Source organism: Mesoplodon densirostris, chromosome 2, assembly GCF_025265405.1.
Source record: "Mesoplodon densirostris isolate mMesDen1 chromosome 2, mMesDen1 primary haplotype, whole genome shotgun sequence".
NCBI classification, from domain to species: domain Eukaryota; kingdom Metazoa; phylum Chordata; class Mammalia; order Artiodactyla; family Ziphiidae; genus Mesoplodon; species Mesoplodon densirostris.
In genome coordinates this window covers 116018938-116031143 of record NC_082662.1, presented here as the reverse complement: position 1 = coordinate 116031143, position 12206 = coordinate 116018938, and the positions used below count along the sequence as shown (strand labels likewise).

At 53.6% G+C, this 12206-nt stretch overlaps 2 protein-coding genes across 2 annotated transcripts; both read right to left on the bottom strand.

The window, feature by feature from the left end:
* Positions 1-426: 426 nt before the first annotated feature.
* On the bottom strand, positions 427-7050 carry RAB25 (RAB25, member RAS oncogene family). Its single transcript, XM_060088220.1, has 5 exons — positions 7008-7050; positions 3898-4093; positions 1880-2073; positions 920-1000; positions 427-539 (listed from the first exon to the last, which is right to left on the bottom strand). The coding sequence occupies exons 1-5, from the start codon at positions 7048-7050 to the stop codon at positions 427-429; spliced, it is 627 nt and encodes a 208-aa protein (XP_059944203.1).
* A 1412-nt stretch (positions 7051-8462) lies between these two features.
* LAMTOR2 (late endosomal/lysosomal adaptor, MAPK and MTOR activator 2) lies at positions 8463-11940 on the bottom strand. The gene is made up of 4 exons (XM_060088208.1): positions 11753-11940; positions 11295-11457; positions 8889-8978; positions 8463-8652 (listed from the first exon to the last, which is right to left on the bottom strand). Exons 1-4 carry the CDS (start codon positions 11818-11820, stop codon positions 8596-8598), a joined length of 378 nt encoding a protein of 125 aa, XP_059944191.1. The 5' UTR covers positions 11821-11940; the 3' UTR covers positions 8463-8595.
* Positions 11941-12206: the final 266 nt, after the last annotated feature.

Here is a 12206-nt window from a genome sequence, read left to right as displayed (position 1 = left end):
GCTGTCCTCCCTCCCCTACCTGCCCGGGGGTTGGCAGAGGGAAGGGCGGGCCCCTCCCACCCCCTTGGCACTGTCCCCGGACCACAGGACTCCAGAGGCAGCTGGCCCTGGGGGGCAGTGTATGGTGGGGAGGATGGAGGGAGGGGGAGGGGAAGGGGAACTGGGCCAGAGATGAAGGGGAGGCACCAGGAAGCAGCAGGACGTCCAGGTCTTGATACAAAACACAGCTTTATTGGGGGGCCCTAGTCTGTGAGGGTGTGACTGATAATAGAGATATGTGGGGAGGAGGGGCAGCGCATGAAGACCTTAGAGCTCTGAAGGGCTGCGAACAAGGACCGGCCACTCTGACATCTGGAGCCACAGGGCAGGGAAAGCTCCTGGATCTGGGATGGGAATGGGGGACACCAGAGCGCCAGCAGGGGCAGGTCAGAGGCTGATGCAACAGGCCCTCTTCTCACCAGGGCCCGGCTCACTGCCCAGGGTGAGGGCATTGGTCCGGGTGCTGTTCTGCCTCTGCTTGGACACCTTGGCGAAGATCTCTGTGAGGGCAGAGGGCAGTGGTCAGGTCAGGTGAAGATTTAGAGCCCGCCCTCCGCATACACACTCTATGTGCCCCTTTCTGAACACCGGGGGTTTTGCTAGAAGGAAGAGGAGTTTGGGCACCTGGGTCCCTTCTACTTACGTGGGTGGAGAAGGGCTAAGACTCAGCTCCCTGGTAAGTGTGGCCTTCTGCTTCTTTCCCTAAGCTCCAGCTGAGGGGGTGGGGGGCATACTAGGGAGGCTCTGAGAAGGCTGGGGACCCCCAGAGGGGCTGAGGAATCAGCTAGGGCGGGCGAGGGCTGGGTGTCTGCGTTCCTCACACTGTCCACAGAAGGCTCACGGATGGGATGGGGTGCCTGCCGAATGGCAGGGGCTCTACCTTTGAGGACAGTCTCAAAGGCCAGCTCAACGTTGGTGGAATCCAGGGCCGAGGTCTCCAAGAATAGCAGCCCATTGTTTTCTGACAGGAAAGGAAGCACACCATTAGCTGTGGAGGGCCAACGCGATAATAATAATATTTACTTCATGTTTACCATGTACATTTGCTCTGCACTAAACCCTTGGCATGTGTAGCTCATATAAAACTTAAAACAGGGCTTCCCTGGTGGCGCAGTGGTTGAGAGTCCGCCTGCCGATGCAGGGGACATGGGTTCGTGCCCCAGTCCGGGAAGATGCCACATGCCGCAGAGCGGCTGGGCCCATGAGCCATGGCCGCTGAGCCTGCGCATCCGGAGCCAGTGCTCCGCGACCGGAGAGGCCACAACAGTGAGAGGCCCGCGTACCGCAAAAAAAAAAAAAAAAAAAAACTTAAAACAACCTGTGAGGTAGGTTTGAATACTAACCCTTTCTTACAGAAGAGGAAACTGAAGCCCAGAAACAGAGAGAATGAATAAAGAACTTGCTTGGTGTCCCACAGCTAGTCACTGGCCAAGAGATGTGAAGCTGGGCCATGGGACTCCACAGCCTACACCCTTAACCACTGTATCTTGCTGCCTCTAAACCCCAGAAAGCCTGGGGAAAGTGTGACTGCAGGTGGTCAAGGGGAGCCCACCTGCTACACTTAAGATCTCTGAGCATTGCAGGGTGGGCTGTCCTAAAACCAACTATGAATAATTGCCCATAAAGACAATCTCAAGGCAAGTGGTGGGACATAAAGAGGGACACAGGGTCACAGAGGGGAGGGCCTAGGAGATTCTGAGGAAGATGGGATAGAGGTAGGGGATCCTGCGGAGGACGTCCAGGCCGGAGGCCTACGGTGGGAGCAGGGGCTGGGGAGGTGGAATCTGGGATTGCATTGGCAGGGCTGGAGGGGTCAGGCTGGGTCATGGTGGGCTCTCACCAGCGAACATGCGGGCCTCGTCAGTAGGCACCTCTCGGGCCTGGCTGAGGTCACTCTTGTTACCAACGAGCATGACGACGATCGTGGCCTCGGCGTGGTCGTAGAGCTCCTTCAGCCAGCGCTCCACCACGGCATAGGTCTGGTGCTTGGTTAGGTCAAACACCAGTAGGGCCCCCACCGCACCACGATAGTACCTGGGTGGGGGGTAGTGGGGAGGACAGAGGCAAGGTCAGGGCCATCAGGCCCAGCCTCAGAGCAGAGCCCTCAAGCCAAAAGCCAGAGATGAGTACCAGAAGTGGGGAAATATGAAAACTAGAGTCCAGAGACCTAAACTGCACAGGGCAGCCCAAAGCTCCCATGTCTGAAGCTGAGCGCCCTCCAAGGATACTGGTCTTGGAGCCTCCGAAGACTCACCTCCCTTCTCCAAAACCACTGGCTCCCTCCTCCTTCCTAGCCCTTCTGCTTCTCCAGGTCTTTTTTCTGATTTTAGCCCCTGCTATTCACCAATGTATACCAGGGCTCTGGTCAAGACAGCCTCCTAGATGTCCCACCTTTAAGATCTTGACCCACAGTGTCTTCCCTCTCATGGCCATCTTTCTAGGACTAGCTAAATCTCCCCTATCATCTGAGGCATCCTTGCAAGCATCCAGTCTCACTCTTGGAGTTAGATGGAGCTTCTTCAGACTGGTGGTATCTAATTACTCCCATTTTATTGAAGAGTCAACTGAGGCTCGTAAGAGTCAGGTGACCAGGACATCCCTGGTGGCACAGTGGTTAAGAATCCGCCTGCCAATACAGGGGACACGGGTTTGAGCCCTCGTCTGGGAAGATCCCACATGCTGCGGATCAACTAAGCCCATGCACCACAGCTACTGAGCCTGTGCTCTAGAGCCCGTGAGCCACAACTACTGAAGCCCTCGCGCCTAGAGCCCGTGCTCTGCGACAAGAGAAGCCACCATAACGAGAAGCCTGCACACCGCAATCAAGAGTAGCCCCGGGGCTTCCCTGGTGGTGCAGTGGTTGAGAGTCTGCCTGCCGATGCAGGGGACATGGGTTCATGCCCCGGTCCGGGAAGATCCCACATGCTGCGGAGTGGCTGGGCCCATGAGCCATGGCCGCTGAGCCTGCGCGTCCAGAGCCTGTGCTCCGCAATGGGAGAGGCCACAACGGTGAGAGGCCCGTGTACCACAAAAAAAAAAAAAAAAAAAAGAGTAGCCCCGGCTCACTGCAACTAGAGAAAGCCCGTGTGCAGCAACGAAGACCCAACACAGCCAAAACTAAATAAATAAAATAAACGTTTTTAAAAAAGAGTCAGGTGACCAGTCCAAGAGTAATGGGTATGTATAAACAAAGCCCCTGACTCCTGTGCTGTCCCCCACTACACACACACACACACACACACACACACACACACACACCACCTTTGGCCTAACACTGACTGGGAGACACTCTATGTTTGGTGTCAGGAGACCTACGTTCCTCTGTGTCCTCTGAGTCTTTGTAAAATGCAGCTGAAGGGTCCAGCCCTTCACCTTGTGGTTAGACAGTGAAGGCTGCCAAGTGCAAAGCACTGTGCAGAAGTGAGGGGGTGCTTTTGATCGCAGAACCTGCCCCCATCCCAGCTGCATCCTGATTTCACCTGCTTGAGACTCACACTTCTCATATTTAAAGAGGAATTAATGATAGCACCCTACTCCTGTGGTACTTTGAGGATTACATAAAATGCCCAATGTAAAGTGCCTTGTACCTTCCTGGGCACATAGCAAAGACTTAAGTAAGTGGCGGCGATGACCCTTGTGTTTAGTTCCAGCAGTCAGTATCACTGCAGCCTGTCTCAGACTGTTCGTAGGTCACAGTACTCACGTCTCCTGACTCAGGCCGAAGTGGCCCGTGGTCCCATTCAGGGAACTTGCTGCTGAGTGTCCTTGCCTCCTTCTCCTCCTCCACCTCTCCTCCAGAGGTATGCCCTGACTTCCCCAGCACCCCCGCGCCCCAGGAGACCCCCAGCCCCAGCTCACGCCGAGGTGATGGCTCGGTACCGCTCCAGGCCAGCCGTGTCCCAGATCTGAGCCTTGACGGCAGCGGTGCCCAGCATGACAGTGCGGGTGGAGAACTCAACCCCGATGGTGGTACGGCTGTCGTGGCTGAACTCATTGCGAGTGAATCGGGATAGCAGATTGGTCTTCCCCACGCCTGACTCGCCGATCAGCACCACTGAGGGAGTGGAGAGATAAGGGCTGAGCTTGGAGGGTCTGCCCGTCCGAAAAGGGGAGCTGAGCTCAGAAAACTGAGGAGGGAGCCAGGTCTCCTGGCAGAGGCTAGGCTCTGCAACTCTACGTGAACGCATCCATCCAGGGGCAGAAGGGCTGAGCGTTTGAAACAGGCCGTTTAAGAGTTCTAGGCCTGGTCTGTTGTGACGTGGCTGCAGAGTCGACCTGCGATTATGGTGATGGAATGACGTCTATGGGCTGTTTGTGGGTATCGGCATTCAGGGTTGTGAGGTAAGAGGGAGGGTAGGGGCCTGGGGGGAGGTTGCACATTTCTGGGTGGGGGAGTATGAGAACATTGTGCATGTTTCTATGTATATGAGCTGGAAGGACAAGTGGGAGGTTTGTGTGTCTGCGTGGGGAGCAGAGGTGTGAACAGAAGTGGGTGAGGAGAAAGTTTGGCAGGTGACCCGTCTGTGGGTGGGGGAAAGGTATGGACGTATGTGTACAAGAAGTTAGGATCCAGTTGTCCCCAAGAAGGGGCAGTCTTGTATGGTTAAGACCATGGGACTGGGTGTGGGACCAGCTATGTGTGTCCTTCAGCAAGCTATTATCCTCTCTGACCTTTTTCTTATGAAAAAGTGGTAATAACAATAGCATCTATCTTATGGATTGTTGCAAGAAGTAAATGAGATATTGCCCAGGATATAGTGAGTGTGCAAAGCTGTTACTGTCGTTATTGTTGTTGGTAGGCCAGTGCTTTTACCTTTAGGTTTTCAGGGACGAGGATCCACCATCAGTGGGGCCGTGAAGAGCCTTTAGGCTGGAGGGAAGTATCCAGGGCCCAGCCTTACCCACCATGGGTGAGTTGGGACTGGGGTTAAAATGTGGAGCTGATGTAGGTACAGCTCATAATCGCACTGGCCCTGAGCTACCCAGGGTGGTTCTGGAAAGGGAGGCAGGCACCGCAGGACTGGACACCACATATTCTGGGTGCTGGTCCCCACTCAGCCTCTGACTAGCTGTGTGACCCTGAACAAGTGGCTCACCTTTTCTGGGTCTCAGTTTCCCTGTTTATAAAACCTATAAAGGCCCCCTCCAACTTAAAAAATTCCCTATTTGTTTAGTGCAGGAAAGAGCTGGGAGCTATACGGGTGTGTGTGGATTGTATGGACGTGTGTGTGTGTGTGTGTGTGTGTGTGTGTGTGTGTGTTCCTGCCTCTCCCCTACTGGGAACCTCATCCCCATCTCATCCCTCCCAGGGGGTGTGCTCTGAGCCCTATCTTCAGGCCCCAAAGGGGCTCAGGGCAAGGGCTTTGGAGTCAGACAGACTTGGGTTTGAGTACTGACTTAGTGACCTTTTGTAAGCCATTTGCTCTGTGTCTCATCCTCATCTGTAAAACTGAGGTACTAATGGTTAACATTTATTGAGCACCTACTGTGTGCCAGGCACCATCCTGAAGGCTTTACACATATTAACTCATTTAATCCTCACAACAATGCCATAAGGCAAGTACCATTATTAGTATCACCCCATTTTTACAGGGGGGTTAAATGATTTGCACAAGATGGCACAGCTAGTGTGGTAAACATGAGCTGTGCTGCTCAGATGAGCCTTCTAGGAAGGACTTGCCCCCAGCCGCAGGGAGCGCAGTCAGCACACAGCCTTCAGCTGTTGGCTCCTTCAGCATCTGCTTCTGAGGCAGAGGGCAGCCTCACCTGAGGTCATACCTTTCCTGGGCAGTCTGCACGGAGCGCCCGAGCAAGGAGAGGGGCACCCAGAGCTGCCTGCCCTTGGCCAAGGCTTTGTGATCTTGCCTTGCAGTGTGACTTCTCCCTCTGCCCAATCCTGCATCCTGCCTCTTCCTTTCACTGCTGTTGTGCCACAATAAACATCTTACGCCCCAAACTTCTCAGTGTCTGCTTCTAGTGACCCCAACTTGTAATAACTCGTAAACGGCAGGGCTGAGATCTGAACTCATGCTTTCAAAATGAAAGATAATTTTGGGGTTGTTATGGTGATTAATGAGCCAGTGGCTGGCACATAGTAAGGGTTCAATAAACGACAGGAGTAGTATTGCCCCAGTCTACTGCTAACCCTTACTCTGTCTCCCTTCCTGGGAAAGATGCTGGGAGTACAGGTTTCCCAACCCCTGGTCGACTGAGAGTCCCAGCTCAAGTGAGGGTGGGGCCGAGGCTGGGAGAGGCAGTGGGGTGGGGTGGCTGGAGAGGAACCATAGGGCAGCCAGTCCACCCTGCCCTGAAGGAGGTGTGCAGGTGGGGGTGGGGAACACTAGACTGACCAAACACAGGGGCGAGATAAAGGAGCAGGAAAGATACATGCGGGCTTCCAGGGACAGCCAAGTTGAACCCAGTTCCTGGTATTTGAGCCCAAGGGGTCTGCCAAGGGGCAGACAGACAAAGCCATGGCGCTGAGGGGTCCTCCAGGTTCTATTAGACCCTTCTCTCAATCATTACATCTTCCCTATGGCTTTCTCCAGCGCTATGACGGGATAGATCTATCCTATCTCTCCTTTCCTGTACAGCTGCCTAGAAAGGTGACTTTCTTCCTCTTAAGTCTGCTTGTTTCTTTCCCCTTCTTCTCAGGAGGGAATCCTCCATCTCTGGTGCTGCAGTGGCTGACTATTCCTAGGGGTTTGGGCTTCCATTAGGAACAGGGCAGAGGAGCCTAACTTGGCACCATTAAGGGGTGATCGGCATTATTTACTAGAGCATTCTGGCAGCGCCAGTAAACAGACCCTCCCCCACTCCTTAGGCTTTCTTTCTTATCCAAAGGAATGATGAGCCCTAGGAGGTAGGTCCTGCTAAGTGATTAAAAAGCAGGAAGGGGCCTCTGGCTCTGTTGTGCTCTTCCTGGGTCTCTCTCAGGCATTCCTCTTTCTCTACAGACCCCGACTCACCCTTGAAGACAAAGTTATAATCTTCCTCGTTTCTGTTCCCCATCTTGGCTCCACATGGAGGGCACAAGTGTCTTCGAGGGCAGAGGTGACGGGTCTATGCGTCGGCTCAATGCCCTCAACCCTCAGCTCTCAAGAGACCTGGAGTCGCCCTTCCTCTCATCGGGAGTAAAGAGACTTCTGCAGCCAGAGGGATCGAGGGCCGACTTCAGGCTAGCCAGGGCCTAGGGGGGCTCAGCTGTGGCAGGTGGCGGTGCGGTAAGGAAGCTGAGAGGACGGAAGCTGAGAACAGGAACAGTGAGCGGCTGGAGACCTGGGGCCCAGGTGGGTGGAGAGACAATGACGTCAGACAGGTTAGACAGGTTGGGTGTCTGCTCTCAGCCTGGGCTCCCGCAAGCAGGCGAGCAGGCTCAAGGGAGTGACAATGGGGGCAGCTGGGACAGGGACAGGACCTTCACAGAACCAGCTGAGAGGATGGAATTCGCGTTGCTAGGTTCCTGGGACCTGTGGACATGGGGGGCCCAGCCACCAGTGAGTGAGAAATAGCCCCTTGGGGAGCAGGAAGCTACTCGGCCTCCCGCTTTTCCGCAGAGCCTGTGGTGAGGGGTAACTGGGGGCACAAGAGGAAGGGCTGTCGTGAGGAGGGGCTGGGGTCACCCTGCTGCAGTGCAGAGCTCTGGGAGGTGCATCTTAGATATAGCAACTTCTGCCGCTCCCTGACAGCCCAGGGCCTGGGATGGGCAGTTTCTCATCCTGGGTGGAGCTGGAACTTGCAACCTACCTGCTTGCCTGGGATGGGTCCCTTCCTACAGCACTAGGAAAGGGGCTGGTAGCTCCCCGTCCAGCCTTGTTCTAAGGACACTGGATGGGGGAGACCTATCCAGAAACAGCAGATGAGGTGAGGGGTCTGAGTGCAGGGACAGGACTTCTGGATTTTTTCTACTCCTTCCCCAGGACCTGAGGCTTCAGAGCAAAGCCCTCCTGTCTGCAAAGGGCTTCCTGATCTGGAGAGGGTCTGTGAGAGCTTGTGAATGCCTGGAGAAGAGGGAAGGGGTGGCCCTTGTAGGCCGCTAGGGGGCACCCTCCCAACCCCAAGAGTAGAAAAGGTGTCCCCCAAGGGACTTCAGGACTGAAGGACACTGAACTCCTATGCCCTGTTTTCTCTCTGTCCAACATGACCCCCACCAGCCCCTTGTTCCTCTCAGCTCACTCCCAAGGTTTTGCCAACAGGTGGGTAAGATTCTTCTCTGAGTGGCAGCGGCCAGGTGAGGTCACACCACTGGAGAGGCCAAGGGACCTGAGGCATCACTGCCAATAACCTTTTGGTGTTGGAGGTCGTGGAGAAGGACTGAGTGGGAAGCCCCTCACTTGCAAAACATGAAGAACCTTATAAGCAATCCCTGCTCCTTCCTATCTCCTCTGATTCCCCCCATCCAAGAAAGCAGCCAAGACACAAGACAGGAGTTGAAGTTTATTCTTGGGAAGAACAAAGGCCCCCCAACCCTCCACATCCAGGAAGGCTTCCCCAGGGGGCCCTGCCCCTCCAAATGGTCATCTCTCTTTTCTGAACCCCTGCTTCCACCAACACCCATTACGATGCTGCTACTTGGGTGAGAGGCTCCTCCAGGTACTGCACCAAGGCCTGGGCCTGCGAGAAAGGGAGGAGAAACCAGTCCCACACAAGGCCTGCCATTGGAGTGATCTTAAATTCAGGTCTACTCCTAATGCCGAGCCCCCAGCCCCCAGCCTCCAGTGTTAGCCCGCACCAGACATGGATTGGGTGACATGAGAACAACTCCCAGAAGGTGGTGGGGATGGGAGTGGACACAATGATGGAGCATGAAGGCTGGGCCCAGGGTTTTACAGGGATGGGCACATACACACCTTGGCCTTGAGCATTCCGAAGCCAACAGTCTCCTTGGCATACATGCACAGTAGAAGGTTGGCCACTCGAGTGATGGCTACACGGCCCTCCTGGTGGGGGTGATATCAGGGGATGTGATGTTCTGCTTGCACCCTTTGCCCCTCTTTCCCCATGGGCTCTTCTTGAGAGAGACTGTATCTTCCTTCCATGTCCTGGGCATAGCAGGAGCTTCTGCTGGGGGACTTTGGCCACAGACCTGGACGTGAAGTTCTGAGGCCATTCCAGCCTCAGCACAGCCACCTACTAACCAAGTTGCCCTGGGAAACTCAGTCTCCCAGAAGCTCAGTTACTCTTTCTGGAACCCGTACCTCACTCCAGTTGGTGAAGATGCTAATACACAGGAAGGAGTTTTGTATCTGCAAAGGGCTGTCCAGATGGGTGATGTTATTATTATAGTTTATTGTATCATTATCATTATGGTAAGGGGAGAGCAGTAACCCAACTTATACTTCTCCTCACTTCCCAACGTAATGTTTTTCAAACTGTAGGTTTGGCCCCAGGGTTAACTGACCCCAGATCAATTAAGAAGTTGATCAGCATTAAAAGAAAAAGAAGGGGAATTCCCTGGTCCAGTGGTTAGGACTCGGCGCCATCACTGCTGGAGCCCAGGTTCAATCCCTGGTCGGGGAACTAAGATCCCGCAAGCTGTGCAGCGCGGCCAAAAAAAAGAAGAGAAATGAAGTATATTGCATATAGTAAGGGAAGTACTGTTTCATGAAACTTTCGTTTTACTGGACTCTGACTTAAGATATATTTCTTATGGCTGGGTTGTGGTCAGAACATTTGAAAGCTATCACCCTTACAGCACCAGCTCTAGGGTAGGCACCCTAGGAATCATCAGTGGAACTAGTCTCCTTGGTTAAGGAGGGAGTGAGGAAGAGGTAGGTGGCTGAGTTACAGTGGAAATCCTTCCTGGAGAGTTCACTCTTGGGGCATTTTCAATTTGGTTCAGCAAACTTTCACTAAGCATCCACTGTGTGCTTGGAACCAGGTGCTGCACCCCCTGCCTCTCTGGGTACCTCATCTACTAACCTGTCCCATTCTCACGCTACTCCAGCCACTTCAACTTTGTTGATCTCTGACCAGGCATCATTCTGCCTCAGGGCGTTTGCACTTACTGTTCTCTCTAGCAGAAATGCTCTTGGACTTCCATGGTGGCGCAGTTGTTAAGAATCCACCTGCCAATGCAGGGGACACAGGTTTGAGCCCTGGTCCAAGAAGATCCCACAGGCTGCGGAGCAACTAAGTCCGCGAGCCACAACTACTGAGCCTGCGTGCCACAACTACTGAAGCCTGAGTACCTAGAGCCTGTGCTCTGCAACAAGAGAAGCCACCGCAATGAGAAGCCCGTGCACCTCAACAAAGAGTAGCCCCTCTCACTGCAACTAGAGAAAGCCCGTGCGCAGCAACGAAGATCCAATGCAGCCAAAAATAAATAAATTAATTAAAAAAAAAAAAAAAGAAATGTTCTTAACCCAGAGAGCCACATGGCTTGCCAACTTCCTTTAGATCTTTTAGATCTTTGATGAGATGTCACCTTTTCAGTGAGACAGTCCTTGACACAAACATCCTATCTCACTTCCTTTTTGCTTTTTCGCTACAGCATTTTCAATACCTAACATACTACTTTTTACACTTACATACATATGTTACAAAACATATTTACGAACTTATTTTACGAACATACATATTTTACTTAATTTAAGGCATATGTAAGACTGTAAGCTGCATTAGGGCTGTAGTTTTTGTCTGTCTTGTTTGCTACTTGTTCCCCAGTCCTGAGAACACTGCAGGGATCTAAAAATTTGTTGACTAAACAGATAGAAAGGTGAATGAGAGCTTCTGTTTCCAAGAAGTTCACAGTCTAATGGCCACTTCCCCTTTCTGGACTGCATCGCGTTTCTCTGTAAACTGAAGGGATTGGACTAGGGTCTGGAGACTCTGCCATGCTTCTGAGTCTGTGAATCTCAGATGACAACACTTTGTGTCTGCATATCACTCTACAGTTTATATCCACCCTTTCATTTGACCACAACAGCCCTGTGTGCATGGTGTGGTGATGGGGATTATTGTTTTCACCTTGGAGGTGTGGTAAGAAAGCTCAGAGAGGTTAAGTGACTTACCCAAGGTTCCACAAATGATAAGTGGCTGGCTGAGACCAGAACCCCAGCCAGACCTCAGGTCCAGGACTCCTTTCTCATCACCACTTGATGCATAGGGTCCTGCCTATTATAAATGCTGCTGCAGACCGACTCTTAGTAATCTTCCAGAGATCCTGTCCCTGCCCCTCCAACCATCCAGGATGGGGTCCAGGTCCCCCTTGGGGATGCCCTTAGAGAAAGAGGAAGTGGCTCCCTTCTCCATACCATGCAGTCCATGAGGATGAATTTGAGATTGTCTTCATTAAACGCTTGGTTCCCGTTCCGGTCGTAGGCCGCCCAGATGTTACTGGCGATGGCAGCAGTGACCCGGGCGTCCGTATCCCCGTAACCGGAGTAGGCCAACAGAGATCCCTCGTTATTCAGCAGCCTGGCGAAGGATCAGGAGGGATATCAACGTGCTCAGGACGGGGAGTCGAACGCCTGGGCTCCCATCCTAACTCCCGCCACTGGCCCTTCTAGAAAGCCAGCGTCTGGGCTGAGTGTGTGCTACAACATGCCCCGAGCACCCAGTACGTCGGTTTCTCTTTTCGAGAGGGGCCCTCCGGCCGGTTCACCTAGCTGCTGCCCGCTCTGCCACCTCCTCCCTTCCCCACCCCTCCCTCGGAGAGTCGCGCGCTGCCCCACGCCAGTGCTCGCCACTCGGGTTCTCGGTCCGCACTCACAGGGTGCTCTGGACGCCTCCAGTGTTGGCCTGGCTTAGCACCTGAGTCAAAGCCTTGGGACGCAGCATGCCTGCGGCTCCTATCCCTGGGCTTTTGCACCCAGATCCCCGAGTTTCCTACTGCTGCCCTCCGCCTGCCGCTTCCCGTAGTCCAGCTGCCCTGCTCCGGAACGCCCTGGGAGTTGTAGTTTTCTGGCCTGGCTTTGTGGTTCTGACTCAACCCCGCCCCACCGCGGGGTGCCCTGGGAATTGTAGTTCTTTGCGATTTCGCGAGGCACCCTGGGAACTACAGTTCGCCTTTCCAGTGCGACCACGCGGTTATGGGGGAAAAGAGCGGGAGAAAAAGGACAGAGGCAGTACTGGAAGGACATTTAACCCCCTCGGGCAGAAAAGTCATATCCGCTTGACAACTCACAATTCAGTAGCTAAAAGAAAATAAAATCCCTGTATTTGTC